At 45.1% G+C, this 23,730-nt stretch overlaps 1 protein-coding gene across 1 annotated transcript in view; it reads right to left on the reverse strand.

Annotated features, from left to right (window-relative positions):
- The window catches only part of c33h11orf53 (chromosome 33 C11orf53 homolog), a 47,728-nt gene extending 30,538 nt beyond the window's left edge, over positions 1-17,190 (reverse strand). Inside the window, exons 1-2 of the mRNA XM_033049526.1 lie at positions 16,995-17,190; positions 430-572 (exon numbers count right to left, since the gene is read on the reverse strand). Of these exons, the coding sequence (XP_032905417.1) occupies positions 430-572; positions 16,995-17,190 (339 nt within the window). The remainder of the gene's footprint in view (positions 1-429; positions 573-16,994) is intronic.
- Between the last annotated feature and the right edge of the window lie 6,540 nt (positions 17,191-23,730).

A 23,730-nucleotide genomic window follows, 5' to 3' on the forward strand; every position in this document is an offset into this window, starting at 1 on the left:
AACTGCTCTCATGAAACACCGACAAACACTTCGAAACACCTTCAGGATTGTAATCTCAAATTCAATTCTTCAGAAATGAAATAAAGCAAAGAGAACACTAGTTTTCGGGTGGAGGAAGGGATTGGTTTACACTGTAGACACAAAATGCTGGAGTAACTCTGCGGGAGATGCAGCATCTCTGGAGGCCTGAAGAAGGGTCCTTCTCTCCAGAGATGCTGCCTGTCCCGCCGAGTTACTCCAAATGTTTTCAGGTTAAGGATTCATAAATTAAGACGATGGTTTTAACTTTTTGTGTTCTTCCAGTTTTAACATCTAGACGCACCCAATATGAGATTTAAATGAACCAGGCAGCTAGCAGGAGATTTGCGGAAAGATTTCACCCAGATATTACCGTACAATGAAACAAAGTGCATCCATTCTCATACTTACATTGTACTTGAAGGGGCCGCTAGTCTGCCGTGACCTTTTCTCTGCCAGCAAATCTTTAACGGTATGCTTGACACGAACCCCCTGATATACGCGTCTCGAATGATCCGATGGAACTGTTAAATAGTAAAAAATAAAATAGAAATCTGAAATGGTTCAACGCCTTGATGATCGAGAGCCCTTTCCCTCTGGAATCCTGCTCTGAATGGCACTGGCTGTGAGTGGCATTGAGCATTTAAACATTAACAAAGATGTAAGCAAATGTAGTGCACACATACAAATATAGGAGCAAATTTATTTGGAGATGGGACAATATACGTAGTTGTGATCAGCGCAACTCAGATTAAATGTAATCTTATTTTTCAGTGAAGGGTAACGAGAAGTCAAGCAGGAGAGGGAACGGTGGAATAATTATCTCTTACTAAGCCAGGGAATTGAAGGCCAGTGCAGGGCAAATGCTGCATAGAAACTTCAGATACAGGCCAGGTGCGAAAATTTATTTACATGCTAATATAATTACCTGCTCTGCACCTTTTGCACAGTCACCTGTTTGTGGGCAGAGAGCGAGATCAAGAGAGAGACAGAGGTAGGTGGAGGAGGGTGTTTGTTTAGTTTAGTTTAGAGATACAGCGCGGAAACAGGCCCTTCGACCCACCAAGTCCACGCCGACCGGCAATCCCCGCACATTAACACTACCCTACACACACTAGGGACAATTTTACATTTGTACCAAGCTTATTCCGCAAACCTGTACATCTTTGGAGTGTGGGAGGAGACTAAAGATCTCTGAAAAACCCATGCGATCACATAGAAACATAGAAACATAGAAACATAGAAAATAGGTGCAGGAGTAGGCCATTCGGCCCTTCGAGCCTGCACCGCCATTCAATATGGTCATGGCTGATCATCCAACTCAGTATCCTGTACCTGCCTTCTCTCCATACCCCCTGATCCCTTTAGCCACAAGGGCCACATCTAACTCTCTCTTAAATATAGCCAATGAACTGTGGCCTCAACTACCTTCTGTGGCAGAGAATTCCAGAGATGGAATCACGGGGAGAACGTACAAACTCCGTACAGACAGCACCCGTAGTCAGGATTGAACCCAGGTGTCTGGCACCGTAAGGAAGCAACTCTACCGCTGCGCCACCGTGCCACACATCTCTGCCGCCATCTTGTTTTCTAGAGCTCCAGCTCTCCAGCTAGAAATGTTTCCGATTTCCTCAACAATGCTTTGTCCTCTTGGGCCAACTCTCCTCATCCTCACTACTCACACCACTTCTGCCATTCTGAGGCTTGTCGTGAAGTGGAGCGTTCCAATTCGACCTCAGCGAATGTAATCTGAAGCCCTGCCACAATTCCCCCGATCTCCTTTTGACTGCTAGCCACCAACAAAGGCCTTTACTTTTAGACCAAGCCAATTAACCTACAAACCTGTACGTCCTTTGAGTGTGAGAGGAAAACGAAGATCTCGGAGAAAACCCACGTGGTCATGGGGAGAACGTACAAACTCCACTTGTTTCAATAACTTGATGAAAATTACTTGTTTCTGTCTTGCATTAATGTCAAGACGATTGTGCGAATTTGGGGAAGTGCCTTAGAGTCACAGTCATAGAGTCATACAGCCCTTCCTATAAAGGAAACAGGCCCTTTGGCCCAACTTGCCCATGCCGACCTAGATGCCACATCTAAACTAGTCCCACCTGCCTGTGTATGCCGCATATCCCTCTAAACCTTTCCTATCCTTGTACTTGTCCAAATGTCTTCTAAACGTTGCTGTATTACCTGCCTCCACTACCTCTGTGTGAAAAGGCTATTCACAGGTTCCCAATTAAAGGGTACTGAGATGGTGGCACAGTGGCGCAGCGGTAGAGTTGCTGCCTTACAGCGCCAGAGACCTTGGCTCTATCCAGACTACGAGTGCCATCCGTACGGGATTTGCATGTTCTCCCTATGACCACATGGCTTTTCCCCGGGTGCTCCGGTTTCCTCCCACACTCCAGAGACCTGCAGGCTGGAGGAGCTGCAGCTGAGAGTGCCATGCATAGTTTACATTGGTGCGTACAATGAGGTGTCCTGCAAGCAGACCCTAGGTGTTAATCCCATGGGCCCATCTCGGGAACGCCCCCCTGTGTTGCCAAAGGCCCCATTAAATGTCTTATAGTCAGATCCATCCCCATTCTGAGCAGAAGCGTTGAGACTTACAAACCCATTCACATTCATGTCATGGCAGAAGAATTATCCCATTCGGGTCTACTCTACCATTCAGTTATGACTGATCTATCTTTCCCTCTCAACCCCATTCTCCTGCCTTCTCCCCATGACCTTTGACACCCGTACTAATCAAGAACCTGTCAATCTCCGCTTTAAAAATACCCAAAGACTTGACGTGTAGGAAAGAACAGCAGATGCTGGTTTAAATCGAAGGCCAGTGTCAACAAAGACCCACATCATCCTGTCTATGTTCTCATTTGACTCCCACCATCGGGAAGAAGATGTAGGAGTCTGAAAATTGTGGCCACCAGGTTTGTGAACATTGCTTAACATCAGTTTAGTCTGAACTTTACTTCAATCTGAAGAAGGGTCTCGACCCGAAACGTCCCCGATTCCTTTTCTCCAGAGATGCTGCCTGTCCCGTGGAGTTACTCCAGCATTTTGTATCTGTCACCAGTTTAATTTAGTTTAGATTAGTTTAGTTTAGTTTAGTTTGGAGATATAGCGTGGAAACAGGCCCTTCAGCCCACCGAGTCCGCAATAATCAATGATCACCAGTACACTAGTTCTATCCTACACACTGGGGATTATTTAAAGAACTCAATTAACCTACAAACCAACCAGTGATACACTAGCACTATCCTACACACTAGGGCCAACTTACAATTTACAAACCTGTACGTCTTTGGAATGTTGGAATGTTGGAAGGAGCAGCTGGAGAAAACCCACGTGGTCACGGGGAGAACGTACAAACTCCATGCAGACAGCACCCGTAGTCAGGATCGAACCCGGGTCTCTGGCGCTGTGAGGCAGCAACTCTACTGCTGCGCCACCGTGCCACACAACATCAACCATGAACTAAGGACTATTTTTGGTTGCATTAGTATTGGAGTTTTTAATTTATTGTTTCTTGCACGTTTTTTGTGTTCTCTATGTATATTGCGTCTACAAGTAAGAATTTCATCGATTCATTATTGTCAGTACATATGGCATTAAACTCTCTTGACTCCAAAAGTACGATCAGTCACAGGTACAAGGACAATCTTGCCTGCAGCGGCAGCAACAGGCACATACATTCAGGGAACACACAAAACACATAAGTTACACATAAATTCTAGAAGAGAGTGAGAAGAAAATTGACTGGGCAAAAAAAAACCCCGAGATGTTATTGCAAATATATATGATTAGAAAACAAGTTCATGGAAGTGTAAGGGGTGGTCTGCAGTGTTCGGTTGTCAAAGTGGGATCAGAGGTGTGCAGGTCGGATCATAGTTCCTGATAGTAGTAGGAACGCCAGTGTTCCTGAACTGATGGTGTGGGACTTCAGGCTTCCGTGCCTCTTGCCTGATGGTAGCGGTGAGAGAGGGCCGGATGTTGGGGATCCTTGATGATAAATGACGCCTTCTTAAGGCAGAACCTGGTCTAGGTACTTTTGATGCAGGGTGGTCTGTGGCAGTGATGGACCGGGTACTCTCTTCAGTCTGTTGAATTCCTGTCTAATGAAAGTGGCGTACCAGGCCATGGTGCAACCAGTCAGGATACTCTCTGCAGTGCATCTGTAGAAGTTTTGTTAGAGTGTTTTTGTTTAGTTTAGAGATACAGCACGGAAACAGGCCTTTCGGCCCACCAAATCCGCGCCGACCAACGTTATCCTACACACACACTGGGGAGAATGTACATTTATACCAAGCCAATTAACCTACAAATCCTGTACGTCCTATACCTTCTTCCCCTGGTGAAAATCCACCCGGACACGGGGTGAAGGTACAAACTCAATACAGACAGCACCTGTAGTCAGGGTCGAACATAGAAACATAGACACATGGAAACATAGAAAATAGGTGCAGGAGTAGGCCATTCGGCCCTTCGAGCCTGCACCGCCATTCAATATGATCATGGCTGATCATCCAACTCAGTATCGCGTACCTGCCTTCTCTCCATACCCCCTGATCCCTTTGGCCACAATGCCACATCTAACTCCCTCTTAAATCTAGCGAACCTGGGTCTCTGGCGCTGTATGGCAGCAACCCTACCGCTGCTGCGCCACCGTGCCGTCTAATATTCGGTGACATGCCGAATTTCTCTAAGAAGAACGTTCCCATTTCACCGAGTTAATGATTTGCGGCAACAGTTGCAGCTTCCTGGGGAACAGCCCATAGATTACAGAGCGCTCTGTTATGTACCCGCTGCAGGCGAAACTCATAAGGACCCTAGACAATAAAATGTTAACTGTTGGAGTGGGAGCTCGAGGCTTCAGTACAAATTGCATGCCATTTGGCTGCAACCCATACTGCTCAAAACACCTTTGTGTGCAGTGAATGACAATATACACAGTAACAAAGTGGATGAATTACACTGAGATGTGTATATTTTTTTAAGCAATCATCAATAAAAATAGATCATGTATTTAAACATCCCGGTAAATGCAATGAGCAAAATGATGTGTGCCATTAAAAATTTATATCAATTAATATATGTCTGTTCAACTGACAGGCCAGTATTTTGAAATTTCGAGTACCTGTCTGATTCTGTTTTTATTGCAGATTTCCTGCATTTGCGGCTTTCGGTTCGATGCCAGATAAAGAGAGGCCAGTTCTAATTGTTTATTGTGTTAACAAGCAGGAGGTGCCACAGTTGCAGAACATGTTTAATTCAACAACATTCGATAAAACTCCAGGTGTCAGCAGATGAAACACTCCCAGCAGACACAGAGATTGTGAAACCATTTGCTCAGCTATCATCATTTTAACGATATATTTCCAGAGGCAAAACACCATTAAATAAAACTTGGAAATAAAAGATTTCCACGCTAATTGCTGACGGCTAGCTTGTAAAATTATTTTCCTTGTATAATTTATTTATTCCTTGTCTAACCTATACCTACTAAACCTCTCCACTTTTGGCACACCGATTAGCGTTCTGCTAACATTACTAATGTGCCATTTCCCAAGAAGGGTTACATCCACTCACGTGGCTCCCAAAAAGACCATAAGAGCCAAGATGTTTTAAAACATCAAGTAGAAACAAGGAACTGCAGATCTGGTTAATATACGACACACGGCATCAGACGGAAGAAGGGTCTCGACCCGAAACGCAACCCGGGCTTGTCCTCCAGAGATGCTGAGTTACTCCAGCACTTTGTGACATTTTCAAAGCATGGTTTTTGTGACCTTTTATAGCATTACTTGTTATGTTTTTCAACAGTCATGTAATCATATAGCACGGAAACAGGCCCTTCAGCCCAACTTGCCCATGCCAGCTAAGATCCCCAATCTACGCTAGTCCCCAATACCTGCTGTTGGCCGATATCCCTCTTTCCAATCCACATACCTGTCCAGAAGTCTTTTAACTGTTGCTGTTGTACCTGCCTCAACTACCTCCTCTGGCAGCTCATTCCACATACTCACCAAACTTTGTGTGAAAAAAAATTGCCCCTCAGGTTCCAATACTATGAAGAAGTTAGAATATAGAACAAATACCTGCGCCAAATTAATCCTTTCTGCCTGCAAAACCCTCCATTTCCAGCCTATCCATGAGCCTATCTATAAGCCTACTACAATGCGACTGTTTTAACTGCTTCCAACTGCAGTGCGTCCCAGGCACCCAGAACCCTCTGTGGAAAAAGCTTCTCCAGCACATCTCCTTTAAACCTTACCCCTCTGACTTTAAAGCTGAGCCCGCTCGTCTTTGGCAGAGTTGGGGATGAAAGGTTCCACAGGTGGCATCCAATATTCGGTAGCTGCATAGGACGGCACGGTGGCGCAGCGGTAGAGTCGCTGCCTTACAGCACCAGAGGCCCGGGTTCAATCCTGACTGCAGGTGCTGTCTGTGCGGAGTTTGTACGTTCTCCTTGTGACCTGCGTGGGTTTTCTCCGAGACCTCTGGTTTCCTCCCACACTCCAACGACGTGCAGGATTGTCGGATATTTGGTCTTGGCAAAGATTGTAAATGATCCCTAGTGTGTAGGATAGTGTACGAGGATCGCTGGGTGGCATGGACCCGGTGCTGGTCTGCATTGTATCTCTAAACTAAACTAAAGTAGGGCAATAGTTAAATATTAGGTTTGGAGATTGCGAATTGAATATAAAGGCAACATTACAGTTGATGAGCATGTGTAGATTAATGTTTTAGATCAAACAGACAGATTCAATAGACAATAGACAATAGACAATAGGTGCAGGAGTAGGCCATTCGGCCCTTCGAGCCAGCACCGCCATTCAATGTGATCATGACTGATCATCCCCTTTCCTGCCTTCCCCCCATATCCCCTGACTCCACTATTTTTAAGAGCCCTATCTAGCTCTCTCTTGAAAGCATCCGGAGAACCTGCCTCCACCGCCCTCTGAGGCAGAGAATTCCACAGACTCGCCACTCTCTGTGAGGAAAAAGTGTTTCCTCGCCTCCGTTCTAAATGGCTTACTCCTTATTCTTAAACTGTGTGTGGCCCCTGGTTCTGGACTCCCCCAACATCGGGAACACGTTTCCTGCCTCTAGCGTGTCCAAACCCTTAACAATCTTATATGTTTCAATGAGATATCCTCTCATCCTTCTAAACACCCTAGTTAAATATTAGGTTTGGAATATAAGGGCAACATTACAGTTGATGAGCATGTGTAGATTGAAGTTTCGGATCATACAGACAGATTCAATTGAAAGGAATGTCATAGTAAGTATTATCTAGCGGCTGGAACGGTGCTCTGGTGGCTGGGACGGCGTTCTGGCGGTGGTGACCTGAGTTCAGCCGCGGGCCAGCGGCTGCATCCGCTGGACTGGAGGGCGGCAGCTTCGACCACCCCGGGCCGCGGTGTTTGAGCCGGCCCGTTTGCGGGGTTCGGTGAGCCGCGGGACTGTTTGTGCCATCGCCCGGTGGGGATATCGCCTCAGCGCAGAGGGAGAAGAGGAGGGAAGAGACTGCAGCCCTAAGATTTTTGCCTCCACCACAGTGAGGAGGTGCTTGGAGGACTCACTGTGGTGGATGTTAATTTGTGTTTATTGTTGTTTATTATTGTATTATTGTATGTATGACTGCAGGCACGAAATTTCGTTCAGACCATAAGGTCTGAATGACAATAAAGGTAATTCTAATTCTAATTCTAATTCTAATTCTAATTCTAATTCTAATTCTAATTCTAATTCTAATCTCCAAGTTATTTGAGTTGAAATTGAGTACAGTATTCCCAGAAGATATTTGTCACAATTCTATCTGAGCTTCGTAGACGTTGGTTAACCCAAGGCGAATGCCTTGGATTAACCAAAGTCTATGAAGCTCAGATAGAAATGTGACAAATATCGTCACATACTGCACTCAATTCCTGCCAAAGGTCAGGTAAAAGGAGTCAGAAAACAGATCAGGCACAATCACCTTGAATGGCAGGCTAGCCTGGAGGGGATGGATGGCCTTTTCCCACCTCTTTGAGCAGAAGGCAGACACATTATCTTTGCATTTAGTGTTTAAGAAGGTACTGCAGATGCTGGAAAATCGAAGGTACACAAAAGTGCTGGAGAAACCCAGCGGGTGCAGCAGCATCTATGGAGCGAAGGAAATAGGCAATGTTTCAGGCCAAAACCCTTCTTCAGACTTCTTCAGCAAAGAATTATCTTTGCACGTTTGTAAAGGGAATTGGTTGCTTATACACGCCAGCAAGTGAGAAAAAACTTGCTAAAGGCAATTCAAGTTTCAGCAAACTGTGGGAAGATTATACTAATCAGACCGTATCCACTGACTCCAACCAATGAGATAGAATACTTGAAGGATGCAGGTGTGAAAAGATTAAGAATTGTGCAATATTAAAAGCTTGTCAGCAGCATGACAATTACATTAGGTGTAATATATTTCTGGTTATGTTAATCGCAGTGACTTATTTGATCTTAGGAATGAGACAAAGAGTAGCATTTATGAAGATGATGGATGCGGATCAACTCCTGGCAACATGAGGCAGAGAGAAAATTACATGTGTAAGCTACAAAGACACATAAAGAGATAAATCCGGAGCTTGAAGAAAAACAATTGGAGTCGGACATGGGATTCAGATGCACGCTGGTGAAAATTGAACTGGAGTCAGTTTCTGATGAAGCGTCCCATTCTCTAGAGATGCTGCCTGACCCGTTGAGTTCCTCCAGCACTTTTTGCATTTACTGGCGTCTGCAGTTCTTTGGGTCGGCATAAGAATGTCTTCAGTTACGGAGGAGCCAGTCGGACATTGTGAGGGTCTTTCTGTGAGTTATTTTTTTATCATTGGCTTTCTGTGTCTATATTTATAATGTTCAGTTGTGAAGTTCTATTCGCCTCACAGTGATAAATAAGCATAGCAGGGATGTCACTTTATGCTGAGAAGAATAACAATGATCACCAACAATTCCACAGACTGCAACATTGAAAAGCAGACAATTCGGCACAAAGAACAGTGCAGGAATTAATGCACCTTCATCCTAACCCATCATCTCAACCCAAAACATCACCTATTCCTTTTCTCCAGAGATGCTGTCTGACCCACTGAGTTACTCCAGCATTTTGTACCCATCTCCGGTTTAAACCAGCATCTGCAGTTCCTTCCTAGACATTAATCTCCTTTCCCTTTCTGCTCACGTTCTCAGCTGGGCCGGCCCATAAGTTCCGTAATACTTGCATCTATATGATTAGTTTTTTTTAAGAGCCGTTTAACATGTAGGTAACTGTTTTTTGCCGGCAGAGTTAAGAGCCTGTCCCGCTGACGCGACCTTTCAGCGAGTGTCTTCGACCCTCAAGCTCGAGGGCACTCGCCTGGAAAACCTCGAGCTGGATCGACCGTCAGCGATGAAACCGCGAGCCGGATCGACCGACCACACATACACCCATCGCAAAGGCGGGGGCCGGGGAAAGCGGGGGAGCGCTGTCTGAAATTCACATCCGCGATGAAGAGGAAGGTAAAAGACGGCTGCACAGTGTACGGTAAATTCTTTAGTGAGCGCAGAGGGTGGGGGGGGCGGGGGGGGTAGAGAGGGGGAGAGAGGCGGAGAGAGGGGTAGAGAAGGGGAGAGAAGGGGAGAAGGGGGGGGTGAAAGGGGGGAGAAGGGGGGGAGAAGGGGGGGGAGAAGGGGGGGGAGAAGGGGGGGGAGAAGGGGGGGGAGAAGGGGGGGGAGAAGGGGGGGGAGAAGGGGGGGGAGAAGGAGTGGAGACACTTTTAAGAAGCCAGACAACTTATAATAAAGTTTAGCGGGCATTTAACTTACCGGTCGGTCTTCCTTGGTCCTGAAAACTCCAATGAGCCAATTAAAATGCCCGGTCAGCGAAGGAGATTGCCTACGGCTGCCCTCGACTGCCTGTAACTACATAGCGACCCCACTCCACTGCACTACGAGTTCAAAAGAACCATACCGACCAATTTTTACTCGCGGAAAAACTTTCAACGTGCTGAAAAATTTTCCTCTACCAAACTGAGGCTGCGAGTATGCGGGAACTTCCCTCGAGCATGAAGGAGAGTTCCAGTGACCTCATAGGATTTCCTAGAACCACGTGACGAGTTTGCGTCGAGAGCAAACTCTTCTAAACTCGCAGATTAGGTCTCCGCAGTGGGACAGCCCCTTTAATTATTGTCCTTAGTATGAGTTGGTATATTCAGTTAGATAGTTAGATGATACTTTGGCTTTGGGCTTGGTTTTCTTAGTTGAGCGCTTATCCTTCTTCTTCTTGCGAATGAAACATAAACCAAAGGAATATTTAGATCTCAAGCTGGGTGTTGAGCAGTCAGGTTGTTGTCTTTGGCACTTATCCTGGAGTGAGTTATAGCACAAATACTTTGTGTTTTAATTGTGATTTACTTCAACCTCTCAGTGGTATAAGTTCTATATAACTTTGATTCTCTTGTCTGGTCTTGAGTTTGATTAGTGCCACATAATGTACACTAGAGTGTTCATGGCTCTAGTGTCCAAAGGAACAAATAATTCTGGATGATAGACCTTTTAAAGTTTGCTTTGTAGTAAATACAGCTGCCCTACCACACAAAATAGTTTCAATCATTTGCCTAATGTGATATATCACGGGATGAGTTAATTTTGTATTGTTGAATGAATGGATATGATTGAATAAATATGTGTTAGGGACCGACATGTGAGGTTTTGACTGCGGGTTTATCACAGTGTGTGTGCTTGTGTCTAATCCCCTTTAAATAGCGATGTAATCAAAAGCCATCGTGTTCACACACTGCCCTTGTTCACCACTCAGCCGAAGGAGGTCACATTCTCCACGCTGCAAGATCAACCAAGACGATCGCACAAGTTCCAAACAATTCCAGAACTGATTTTGATGGGTCAGAACCACACCTGACAAATTTTAATTAGCTTTAACTTCAGCACCAGACATCTTCCAGTAATAGAGCCACTGACATCTGCATAGCTATCAGTTCATCTCATAGGTAATCCACTAAAGTATCCTGAACTGAACTATGTACGACCATCAGACCATAAGACATCGGAATAGAATTAGCCCACTCAGCACATCGAGTCTACTTCGCCGATCAATCACAGCTGATCTATTTTTCCTCCTCAACTCCGTCCTCCTGAATGCTCCCTGTAACCTTTGACGCCTTTTCCAATCAAGAACCTATCAAGAGTCAAGAGTATTTTATGTTTAAGAAAGAACTGCAGATGTCGGAAAAATTAAAGGTAGACAAAAATGCTGGAGAAACTCAGCGGGTGAGGCAGCATCTATGGAGAGAAGGAATGGGTGACGTTTCGGGTCGAGACCCTTCTTCAGACTGATGAGCCCGAGTCAGTCTGAAGAAGGGTCTCGACCCGAAACATCACCTATTCCTTCTCTCCATAGATGCTACCTCACCCGCTGAGTTTCTCCAAGCGTTTTTTATTGTCCTATGTCCCAGATAGAACAATGAAATTCTTACTTGCTGCAGCACAACAGAATATGTAAACATAGTACACTGTAAACAATATGATAAACGAGAAATAAAAGCTCAGTGTGTGTTCAATCTCCGTTTAAAAACTACCCAATCACTTGGCCTCCACAGCCGTCTGTGGCAAGAAATTCCACAGATTCACCAGCCTCTGGCTAAAGAAATTCCTTCTCTTCTCCACTCTAAAGGTAGGTCCTTTCATTCTGAGACTGTGCCCTCTGGTTCTGGACTCTCCAATTACTGGAAGCACCATAACCTCTTGTGATGCGGTGGAATATGTGCAATGACGGGGTTAATTCACCAGGTGAGCCCTTTACAGAAGTCTGAGCATTCATGCCGTCTCTTTTGTTATTGTGCGCTGTTTATTGTTCAAAGAAAGGTGTGTTAAAATAATTAATGTCATTTAAAGACCTTCCTTACTCCATAAACTTTAGACCTATTTCTCAATAAAATCGATTCACACAATGAAGTCTGTCTCCTGAATCTGTTGTGGGATAAAATAAAATAAACTCATTTCAGTTTTTTTTCTAAATGAATAAATGATTGTGTTCTCAGCAGAGGATTCCAGCTCCAAAGAAAGATAAATCACTTATTGCAATTGAAAGTAATGAATTCAATGTGAGGGAAGGAACTGCAGATGCTGGTTTAAACTGAAGATAGACACAAAATGCTGGAGTAACTCAGCAGGACAGGCAGCATCTCTGGAGAGAAGGAATTGGTGGTGTTTCAGATGCTGCCTGTCCCGCTGAGTTACTCCAGCATTTTGTGTCTAATTCAACGTGAGGTTCTTCGATGTGGTAGAAAATCACACATTTGGTAAAACTAGGTAAGAAATATAGTGGATTGCAGTTTTGTTCATTGTGTTTAGTTCTGTTTAGAGATACATCGCGGAAACAGCCACCGAGTCCACACTGACCAGCGATCCCCACATATTAATATAATCCTACACTCAAGGGAGTCAAGAGATATGGGGAGAAGGCAGGAACGGGATACTGATTATGGATGATCAGCCATGGTCACATTGAATGGTGGTGCTGGCTCAAAGGGCCGAATGGCCTACTCCTGCACCTATTGTCTATTGTCTTTTGTCTATTGTCACACTAGGAACTATTTTTTTTTACATTTACCAAGTCAATTAACCTACAAACCTGCACGGCTTTGGAGTGTGGGAGGAAACCAACGATCTCGGAGAAGAACATACACACTCCGTACAGGCAGCACCCGTAGTCGGGATCGAACCCGGGTCTCCGGCGCTGCAAGCAATTGCTGCAAGCGCTGCACCACCGTGCCACCCGTGCTATAAGGTTCCAATCCTCAACTTCAAATCTGTTTAATTGGCAATGAAGCGCTTGGGCAATGAAGCATTTTAAGAAACATGATACTCTTTTTTTTTGTTCCCTTTACAATAAATGGCAACATGCTTACAACCCTAATACTAAAGGGGCTGTCCCACTGCGGGGACCTACACTGCGAGTTTAGAAGAGTTTGCCCTTGACTCAAACTCGCAGCATGGTCGACACGTGGTCCCAGGAGATCCTATGAGGTCACTGGAACTCTCCTTCATGCTCGAGGGAAGTTCCCGCATACTCGCGGCCTCAGCTAGGTTGCGTAAATGTTTTTAGCGCGTTGAAAATGTTTCCACGAGTAAAAATTGGTCAGCATGGTTCTTTCGAACTCGTAGTGAAGTGGAGTGGGGTCGCTATGTAATTACAAGCAGTCGAGGGCAGCCGTAGGCAATCACCTACGCTGACCAGGCATTTTAATTGGCTCATTGGAGTTTTCAGGACCAAGGAAAACCGGCCGGTAATTTAAATGCCTGCTAAACTTTATTATAAGTTGTCTGGCTTCTTAAAAGTGTCTCCAATCCTTCTCCCCCTCTTCCCCCCCCCCCCCCCCTTCTCCTCTCCCCTTCTCTCCCCTTCTCTCCCCTTCTCTCCCCCTCTCTCCCCCTCTCTTCCCCCCCCAAGCCCCCGCGCTCTCTAAAGGACTTACCGTACACTGTGCAGTCGGCTTTTACCTTCCTCTTCATCGCGGGTGTGAATTTCAGACAGCGCTCCCCCGCTTTCCCTGGCCCCCGCGTTTGCGATGTGTTTGTGTGTGCGTGTGTGTGCACGCGGTCGATCCAGCTCGCGGTTTCATCGCTGACGGTCGATCCAGCTCGAGGTTTTTCAGGCGAGTGCCCTCGAGCTTGAAGGTCGAAGACACTCTTCTGGATTCGCGGATTAGGTCGCCGCAGTGGGACAGCCCCTTTAGCATTTCACATTTTACAATCTCAAGCACACAATTGTGTTTTGGGTTTTAATATCTGGTTTATATTTCCATTAAATATTTTTAGTGAGCCATAGAGAGATACAGCACAGTTACAGGCCATTCAGCCCATTAAGTCCATGCCAACGACCAACCACCCATTTACACTAATCCTACATCAATCCCATTGCTTTTTATTCTCCCCACACTCTCCCCAGTTTCTACCACACACCGATCCACTATTTACAATGTCTTTGTGAGGGAACTGGAATAATCAGATAAATTCATGTGGTCACAGGGAGAACGTGCAAACTCCACATAGTCAGAATCCAAGGTCAGGATTGAACGTAGGTAGCATGACTGCTCCACTCACATCCACCCTGACATGCTGCTTTAATCTGAAGAAGAGGCTCGATCCACAAACGTCACTTATTCCTTTTCTCCTGAGATGCTGTCTGACCCGCTGAGTTACTCCAGCATTTTGTGACTTGCTCCTTTAGCACCTTACACATTTCAATAAGGACACTCTTCATTCTTCTAAACTTTCTCTCCCATCGGGCGAAAGGTACAGAAGTATGAAAATGCACACCTCCAGATTCAGGGACGGTTTATACTCAGCTGTTATCAGGCAACTGAACCATCCTACCACAACCAGAGAGCAGTTCCGAACTACTATCTACTTCGTTGGAGACCCTCGGACTATCTTTGATCGTGCTTTACTGGACTTTATCTTGCACTATACGTTATTCATGTTATTCCCTTTATCATGTATCTGTACACTGTGGACGGCTCCATTGTAATCATGTATTATCGTTCCACTGACTGGTTAGCACACGACGAAGGCTTTTCACTGACAATAAACTAAACTCAACACAAACTCAACATCAATGGGCTGGTTCTACAACACAGCGTAATATAACAAGATGACACAAGGAACTGCAGATGCTGGAATCTTGAGCAAAACACAAAGTGCTGGAGTCACTCAGCGGGCCAGGCAGCATCTGTGGAGGGAATAGTCAGGCAAGGTTTTGGATCGAGACTCTTCTTCTTCTTCAGGTCCCGAGCCGGAACTTCACCTGTCCGCAGATGCTGCCTGACTTGCTGAGTTACTCCAGAACTTTGTGTTAAATCCTAACACCTGCACATGCAGCTAACCGGGGCATCGAGCTGCAGTTGAAAGGTGTTCATAGGTAGAATTATTTTTGAAACCATTTCCTCTTGCAAACAATGGGATTTGTTATATTTGTGCCAATTGAAATGTTATTTCTTATTAGCACTGTAAATTATTAATCCACCCAAACCATCGGTTCCAAAGTTCATGAGGATGCCTGGTGTTCAGAAGTGTTCCTTCTCGCAGGTGCTGACTGCCTCTCTGTCATTGATAAGCTCATGTTCATAAATGATAGCGGAATTAGGCCATTCGGCCCATCAAGTCTACTCTGCCATTAAATCATGGCTGATCTATCTTTCCCTCTCAACCCCATTCTCGTGCCTTCTCCCCATAACCCCTGACACCCATCCTAATCAAGCATATATCAATCTTTGACTTGAATATATCCATTGACTTGGCCTCCACAGCCTTCTGTGGCAATGAATCCCACAGATTCACTACCCTCTGACTAAAGAAATTCCTCCTCATCTTCTTCCAAAAGAAACGTCCTTTAATTCTGAGGCTGTGGCCTCTAGTCCTAGACTCTCCCACTAGTGGAGATATCCTTTCCACATTCACTCTATCCAAGCCTGATAACTCCTATCTGGCTATTCTGAAATCCTGATGGTTTGGCATCAGCTATGGGGATAATGTACAAATGCTTCTTGCAATCCCTCCCAACTTACTGGGACCCTAATTCCAGTGCTCCCTTTCTTACCAGGTCCTGTGGAAAACCTATTACAATGTTGTGTTACCTCCAAAACAAGTGAATTAAAGGTACATGTTGGTATTAATAGAAATTAACATCTGGTAGTTATGTAAATCTTACACAGGCATCACCATCTAAACATCATCGGATGGCATGGTGGCGCAGGGGTAGAGTTGCTGCCTCACAGCGCCAGAGACCCGGGTTCGATCCCGACCACGGGTGCTGTCTGTACGGAGTTTGTACCTTCTCCCCGTGACCGTGTGGGTGGTTGTCCGGGTGCTCCGGTTTCCTCCCACACTCCAAAGACGTACAGGTTTGCAGGTAAATTGTCCCAAATGTGTAGGATGGTGCCAGTGTACAGGGATCACGGGATGGCATGGACTCAGTGGGCCGAAGGGCCTATTTCTGCTCTGTATCTCTAAACTCAACTAAATAAAACTAAACCAATTTTCCAGATTATCGAGGTTTGCTGTAGTGTGGGCCCAGGCATGTTTCCCATTAACACCATTTAACATCAATGGGCTGGTTCTATAACACAACCAAATATAACAAGAGGACACAAGGAACTTCAGATGCAGGAATCTTGAGCAAAACACAAAATGCTGGAGTCACTCAGTGGAGGGAATAGTCAGGTAAGGTTTTGGATCGAGACTCTTCTTCAGTCCCGAGCCGAAACTTCACCTGTCCACAGATGCTGCCTGACTTGCTGAGTTACTCCAGAACTTTGTGTTAAATCCTAACACCTGCGCATGCAGCTAACCGGGGCATCGAGCTGCAGTTGAAAGGTGTTCGTAGGTAGCATTATTTTTGAAGCTATTTCCTCTTGCAAACAATGGGATTTGTTGTATTTGTGCCAGTTGAAATGTTTTTTTCTTATTAGCACTGTAAATTATTAAGCTAAATATATTTGCCATGCTTTAAAATAATGCATTCATTTTTAATAATTTAATCCACCCAAACCATCGGTTCTAAAGTTCATGAGGATGCCTGGTGTTCAGAAGTGTTCCTTCTCGCTGGTGCTGACTGCCGAAGCAGGATCGAACCCAGGTCTCTGGCGCTGTAAGGCAGCAAGAACTACTGCCGAGCCACTGTGCCGCCCTGACGTTTAGCTAAATATCGGATCTATGTCTGTGGGAAGACGAGTTTGTCTTGTCTTACCACTTTAGTCCTTGAGGCTGTATGATCTGAGACCTCATGATTTACAAGCTCTTTCAAGTGAGCAAAATTATTTTCCTGAGCACATTCTTTTTCCAAATGGGGCTTCTTGCTCGATGAGTAAGATGAGCATATTTTAACAGAGATGTCTGTTTTAACCCTTTACGTTACAATGGTGCAGTTCCACCACCAACTGGTGGTCCGGCACCTCCCTGAATTGGACAAATTTCCGAGAGCGCACTTGAAATCCCCCCCGGAAGTCCCCCTGAAAACGTGGTGCCTAGGCCGGGCAAGGCGGCCGACCTTGACCTCATCGGGACTTCCTCGCCGATCGGCGGGTTGAATTTGCCCGCCTGCGACCGGGGCTTTGGAACTCCAGCCTGGCCGGAGCCGGCAAATCCCATCCCACGCCCGAGTATCGTAGCCAGATTACAGCGCGGAAACAGCCCCTTCGGCCCACTGAGTCCGCGCCGACAAGCGATCCTCACACACCTACACTATCCTACGCGCACTTGGGACGTTTTACAGTTATACCAAGCCAATCAACCTGCAAACCTGTACGCCTTTGGAGTGTGGTAGGTAACCGGAGATCCCGGAGAAAACCCACGCGGTCACAGGGAGAACGTACGAACTCCATACAGACGGCATCCGCAGTCTGGATCGAATGGAGGGTGGTGAATCTGTGGAATTCTTTGCCACAGAAGGTTGAGAAGGCCAAGTCCATGGATATATTTAAGGCAGAGATTGATAGATTCTTGTGGTGTCAGAGGTTATGGGGAGAAGGCAGAAGAATGGGGTTTGGAGGGAGAGATACATCAGCCATCATTGAATGGCGGAGTAGAATTGATGGGCCAAATGGCCTAATTCTAATTCTATCACATGATCTTATGATCGTATGAATCGGATCTCTGACGCTGTAAAGTCGCAACTCTACCGCTGCACCACTGTGCCGGGGCAGAGAAGCTGAGCTCAGCAACAGATGGGATGCTGAGTTTGTGAGCAAATGACACAAGCTGAGAGCAGTGCTGAACCTACTGTCTACCGGATTGGTGACCCTTGGACTATCTTTGATCAGACTTTACTGGCTTTATTTTACACTAAACGTTATTCCCTTATCATGTATCTATACAGTGTAAACGGCTCGATTGTAATCATGTTTTGTCTCTCGCTGACTGGTTAGCACGCAACAAAAGCGTTTCACTCGATAGTCGTGGCAATAAACTAAACTAGTTAAAAGAGCAGCTGAAAGATCGGAATGGATAGTTTTGGAATGGTTTACAGTAGGAACCAGAGATCAGAGGGCTGCTTAATATTTCATTGTATTACATTTCTGATCAGTCATTCAATACTGTCAGAAACCAAAGGTTAAACAAATGGCAAGATATTGCAGGAATCGTCAATGAATCATATGCAAACTATAGCTGGTCATTTCCTTTTGCAGCTAATGCAGTAATCACTCTTTTCGGTAGCACGCTGCAAAATCGATTTTTCAGACGGCAAAGAACGGATTTAGTCAAAGGGGAACACAAAATGCTGGAGTAACTCAGCGGGACAGGCAGCATCTCTGGAGAGAAGGAATGGGTGACGTTTCGGGTCGAGACCTCAGACCGATAGTGATCTCTCACTAGTCAAAGGGGGAAATAGATCAGGAAAAAACATTTTATTATTAGGCACCTTTGTTCTGCGACGTTGGCCTCAGCAGGTTGTGAAGGGCATGCAGAGGTACAAAGCATCCTTTAAAGGCAGAGCACACTGAGCTACTGCAGTTGGTCACCGCCCGCACCTGGAGATTGTTTGTTAAGGACTTTATTCAAATATCAGGGCGGTCTATGTTAAGGTACTTGTTGTAGAACACATTCGAGAAACAAAAGGGAATATTTTTCCGGCGACATGGATTTACTGAGAATAAGTGCGCTTTTGCTGAGAAGGGGAAAGTAAACAATAAGTACAATGTCAAATCTGTGCGGGTCGGATTTATCTTGCAAATTTGGACATAATACTTCTTTGTTTACATTCAGTCGGCGTGTATGCTCTTTAGTCGTGCCTTATTCCCGACTCGCTATTCTTCTTATGGACATGGAAGTGGATATTATATTACATGGAAGAGGATATAATATTACTCCAAGCCTGGTAAATGCACTGCGCTGCAAGTCAGTCTCTCAGCTCCCAGTCTGACAATGATTCATTTCAATAGACAACAAGCAAATTCTTACAAAGCACAAAATGCTGGAGAAACTCAGCAGGTCGGGCAGCATCTGTGGTGGGAATGGGTAGGCGATGTTTTCATAAGTTAATAATTTCAGAAATTTTAGGAGCAAAATCAAGCCATTCGGCCCATCAAGCCGACTCCAGTGGAGGATCAGAGACTTTGCAACATTGCTGTATCACAGCAGGTCACCCAGGGTAATTATGGGTTTCTGTTACAATTCATCACCTTTATGCATCTGCAGCATTTGCTAACTCTAGGCTTGGCCAAACCAACTTTACTAAATATAGAACTTCGAGTAGTTTTCTCAACTTGGAGAGTAATGATATTATGTAACATCGCCTGGTTGAGTTGGATGATCAGCCATGATCATATTGAATGGCGGTGCAGGCTCGATGGGCCGAATGGCCTACTCCTGCACCTATTTTCTATGTTTCTATGAAACAAATTATATTTCTATCTTCAAAGGAAGACAAAAATGCTGGAGAAACTCAGCGGGTGAGGAGGCCTCTGACAATAATTCAGGATTGAATGCGCTTCAGGGTGAGGCACCAGATGCTGCCTCACCTGCTGAGTTTCTCCAGCATTTTTGTCTACCTTCCATTTTTCCAGTATCTGCAGTTAAACAATATTGCAGTTAAAATATTCTTAAACATTTCTATCTCCAAAGGGAGGAGATGCCTCAAGAAAGTCAACAAGAGTAGAGAGAATTGGAAACAATGGAGACTGTAGAATTCTGATATGTTCAAATGTTCATAAGTGATAGGAGCAGAATTAGGCCATTCGGCCCTTCAAGTCGACTCCGCCATTCAATCATGGTTGAACTACCTATCCCGCTCAACCCCATTCTCCTGCCTTCTCCCCATAACCCCTGACACCCGTACTAATCACAAATCTGTCAACCTGCACCTTAAAAACACCCAATGACTTGGCATCCACAGCCATCTGTGGCAATGAATTCCACATATTCACCAACCTATGATTCTTCTTTAAACCTGAAACTGCACCTGTCTGTCCATTTCCTCCACAGATGCTGCCTGACCCACTGAGTTACTCCAGCACTTTGTGTTTTTGTTCATTATTTCAGTAGCTGCAGTTCCTTATCTCACCAAGAAACTCCATGCAGTATTCCAGCTGGTTCTCCCTTCCCGCTGAGCAGGAGAGTAGGGAAGAGGTCGGGAATCGGCATTTCATGATCCAATTTTGATTAATGAAAGAGAACTAGGTTGTCACTTCCTTCTCTATCATATTCTAACTCCATTTGCACAAATCCACCTTCCACCAGTCTGAAGAATGCTCCCGACCAGAAACATCACCCATCCTTTTTCTCCAGAGATGCTGCCTGTCCCGTTGAGTTACTCCAGCACTTAGTGTCTATCTTCGGTATAAATCAGCATTCTTTGTTTCTACAATTCCTCTTCCACTTTTACTACTGCCGTTACTAACCAAGAATAAACATTCTCTGCACTCCTTTAGTAGATGACTATGAGCTTCATAAAAATAATAGTCTTCCTTCATTTACCTTTCGGGAGCCCAGAACCAACAGGATGTCCTGTGTAAGTGAGTTCTGCTATTCAGCTGGCTAATTTTTTAATTACCGAACAAAAATAATTTCCCTCTTGATAGAAAACAATACTAAACGTAAGGTAGACAAAAGTGCTGGAGAAACACAGCGGGTGAAGGGCCTTGTCCCACTTGGACGACCTAATCCACGGGTTTAGAAGACCCTAGACGAGTTGAAAAAAATGTCAAGGTCGTGTTGGCTCGCCAAAGTAAAAGACCTCCTACGACCTCCTACGACTATGTCTACGACCTCCTACGAGTCCCCCTCGACCTGTCTTCCACACCTAAGCCAACTACGACTAGCTACGAGTGGAAATGATCACATGATAAAATGATGTCATGTTTGCATTTTTTTTCTCAGGCCAGTTACCGACCTACGACTACCATCAAGACCTACTACGACCTACCTACGACCTACCTACGAGTAAAAAGTATCCATTTTTTCCATGCTGACCTTTATTTTACTCGTGGACATTTTTTATCAGGCTGGAGAAAACGCCGCGACCTATTTAAGGCCACGAGTACGCAGAGACCACTCACGAGCATGAGGAAGAGTTACGAATACCTCCTACGACCTCCTCCGATCTGTTGGTGACCATGCTGCGAGTATGAGTCAAGGGCAAACTCGGCAGAGGTCGCCAGTTAGGTTGTGAAAGTGGGACAGGGGCTTGAGGCAGCATCTATGGAGTGAAGGAAATAGGCGACGTTTTGGGTCGAGACCCTTCTTCAGACTTTCAGACCACTTTCAGTCTGAAGAAGGGTCTCGACCCAAAACGTGGCCTATTTTCTTCGCTCCATAGATGCTGCCTCACCCGCTGAGTTTCTCCAGCATTTTTGTCTACCTTCGATTTTCTAGCATCTGCAGTTCCTTCTTAAATACTAAATGTAATGTCTACGTTCAGTGGATTGCCTAAACACTCATGAGACTAAACTTACACTATATCTAACATCGCACAACTCCTGCTTTGTTGATCTGACAGCCGGCATGAGTTAAATGACATGAATATGCAGGGAAAGCAGGGAAATTGATCATGTGCTGGCAGAGAGGTTTAGTTTCATTTGTCTCATGTTCGGCACAGACATCATAAGATCATAAGGAATAGGAGTAGAATTAGACCATTCGGCCCATCAAGTCTACTCCGCCATTCAATGGATTCACTGGAGTCTAGAAGGATGAGGGGCATCTTATAGAAACATATAAAATTATAAAAGGACTGGACAAGCTAGATGCAGGAAAAATGTTCCCAATGTTGGGCGAGTCCAGAACCAGGGGCCACAGTCTTAGAATAAAGGGGAGGTCATTTATGACTGAGGTGAGAGAAAAAGTTTTTCACCCAGAGAGTTGTAAACTTATGGAATTCCCTGCCACAGAGGCCAGTGGAGGCCAAGTCACTGGATGGATTTAAGAGAGAGTTAGATAGAGCTCTAGGGGCTAGTGGAGTCAAGGGATATGGGGAGAAGGCAGGCACGGGTTATTGATAGGGAATGATCAGCCATGATCACAATGAATGGCGGTGTTGGCTCGAAGGGCCGAATGGCCTCCTCCTGCACCTATTTTCTATGTTTCTATGTTTCAATCATGGCTGATCTATCTCTCCCTCCTAACCCCATTCTCCTGCCTTCTCTCCATAACATCGTGGGCCGAAGAGCCTTGTACTGTTCTAAGATTTACACTTGTAAATGCACAGCACTGCATGTCAAGTAAGTACAATATATACCTGCAATTTAAGTCAGCTTTTCCTATAGTTCAGGATATTCACACATCTGATTGTAAACCAAGTTTACCATATCTTTTAACCTGTCCTGAAACATCACCTATCCATGTCCTCCACAGATTCTGCCTGATCCACAGAGTTTACTTTTTGTAATCTACCATCTGCAGTTCCATGTGTCTCGATAGTAATCATCTCTGCTGCAGGTAATTCATCTGTTCAGTTCCACTATTGATTAAAAAAAATACAAATGCTGGGAACAGGTCAGGCAGCATCAGTGGAAAGAGAAACAGAATTAACGTTTCAAGTCAAAGACTCTTCATCAGAACTTAGCTGCCACATAATTATAGACAATAGACAATAGACTATTGTTGCAGGAGTAGGCCATTCGGCCCTTCAAGCCAGCACCGCCATTCAATATGATCATGGCTGATCATCCACAATCAGTACCCCGTTCCTGCCTTCTCCCCATATCCCCTGACTCCACTATTTTTAAGAGCTCTTTTTAGCTGTTCTCTCCACGGATTCTATTCTTCTCTCCACGGATGCTGCCTGACCCGCTCGGTATTTCTTACATTATCTATTCTTATTTCACATTTCTAACATTATTGATTGCCATTTCTTTTCCACATGGAAGGGGGTGGGTGTATGGAACGAGCTGCCAGAGGAGGTAGTTGACATACTGTAGGTACTATAATGACATTTAAAAGATATTTGGACAGGTTTAGAGGGATGTGAGCCAAACGCAGGCAGATGGGACTAGCGTAGATGGGCATCTTGGTTGGCATGAAGGGCCTGTTTTTCTGCTACATTATGCCATAACTCTGACTACAAATGCAATTGACCTCCTAACCTTCTAAAACATTGATACATATTGCCCACTCCTATCCATAACTCCTTCTGGGCTACAAGGAAAATGACTTCTCTTTCAAAAGAAATTCATTGCCGGCTGCAACAGCTTCAGGCTTTTGTGAGATATGCAATCAGCAACTTGGAGTCATAGAGTCATACAGTGTGTAAACAGGTCGTTCGGCCCAAGCCACCCACGCCGACTAACATGCCCCATTGGCACTAGACCCACCTGCCTACTTTTGGCCCATCTCCCTCTAAACCTATCTTATCCATGTACCTGGCAAAATGCTCACTTCACTTCAGTTTATTGTCACATATACGGAGGTTCATTTTCATTTTGTTGCCACACTAGTATCTATTGGATTTACGCTCTCTGTGTAAAATATATCATCTCTTTTGATTTACCATCGTTATGTCTGGAATATATCTTTGCTATATTTAAGAGGGAGTTAGATGTGGCCCTTGTGGCTAAAGGGATCAGGGGGTATGGAGAGGTACAGGATACTGAGTTGGATGATCAGCCATGATCATATTGAATGGCGGTGCAGGCTCGAAGGGCCGAATGGCCTACTCCTGCATCTAAATTCTATGTTTCTATGGTTTATAAGAGG

This window comes from Amblyraja radiata, chromosome 33 (assembly GCF_010909765.2).
Source record: "Amblyraja radiata isolate CabotCenter1 chromosome 33, sAmbRad1.1.pri, whole genome shotgun sequence".
Classification (NCBI taxonomy): domain Eukaryota; kingdom Metazoa; phylum Chordata; class Chondrichthyes; order Rajiformes; family Rajidae; genus Amblyraja; species Amblyraja radiata.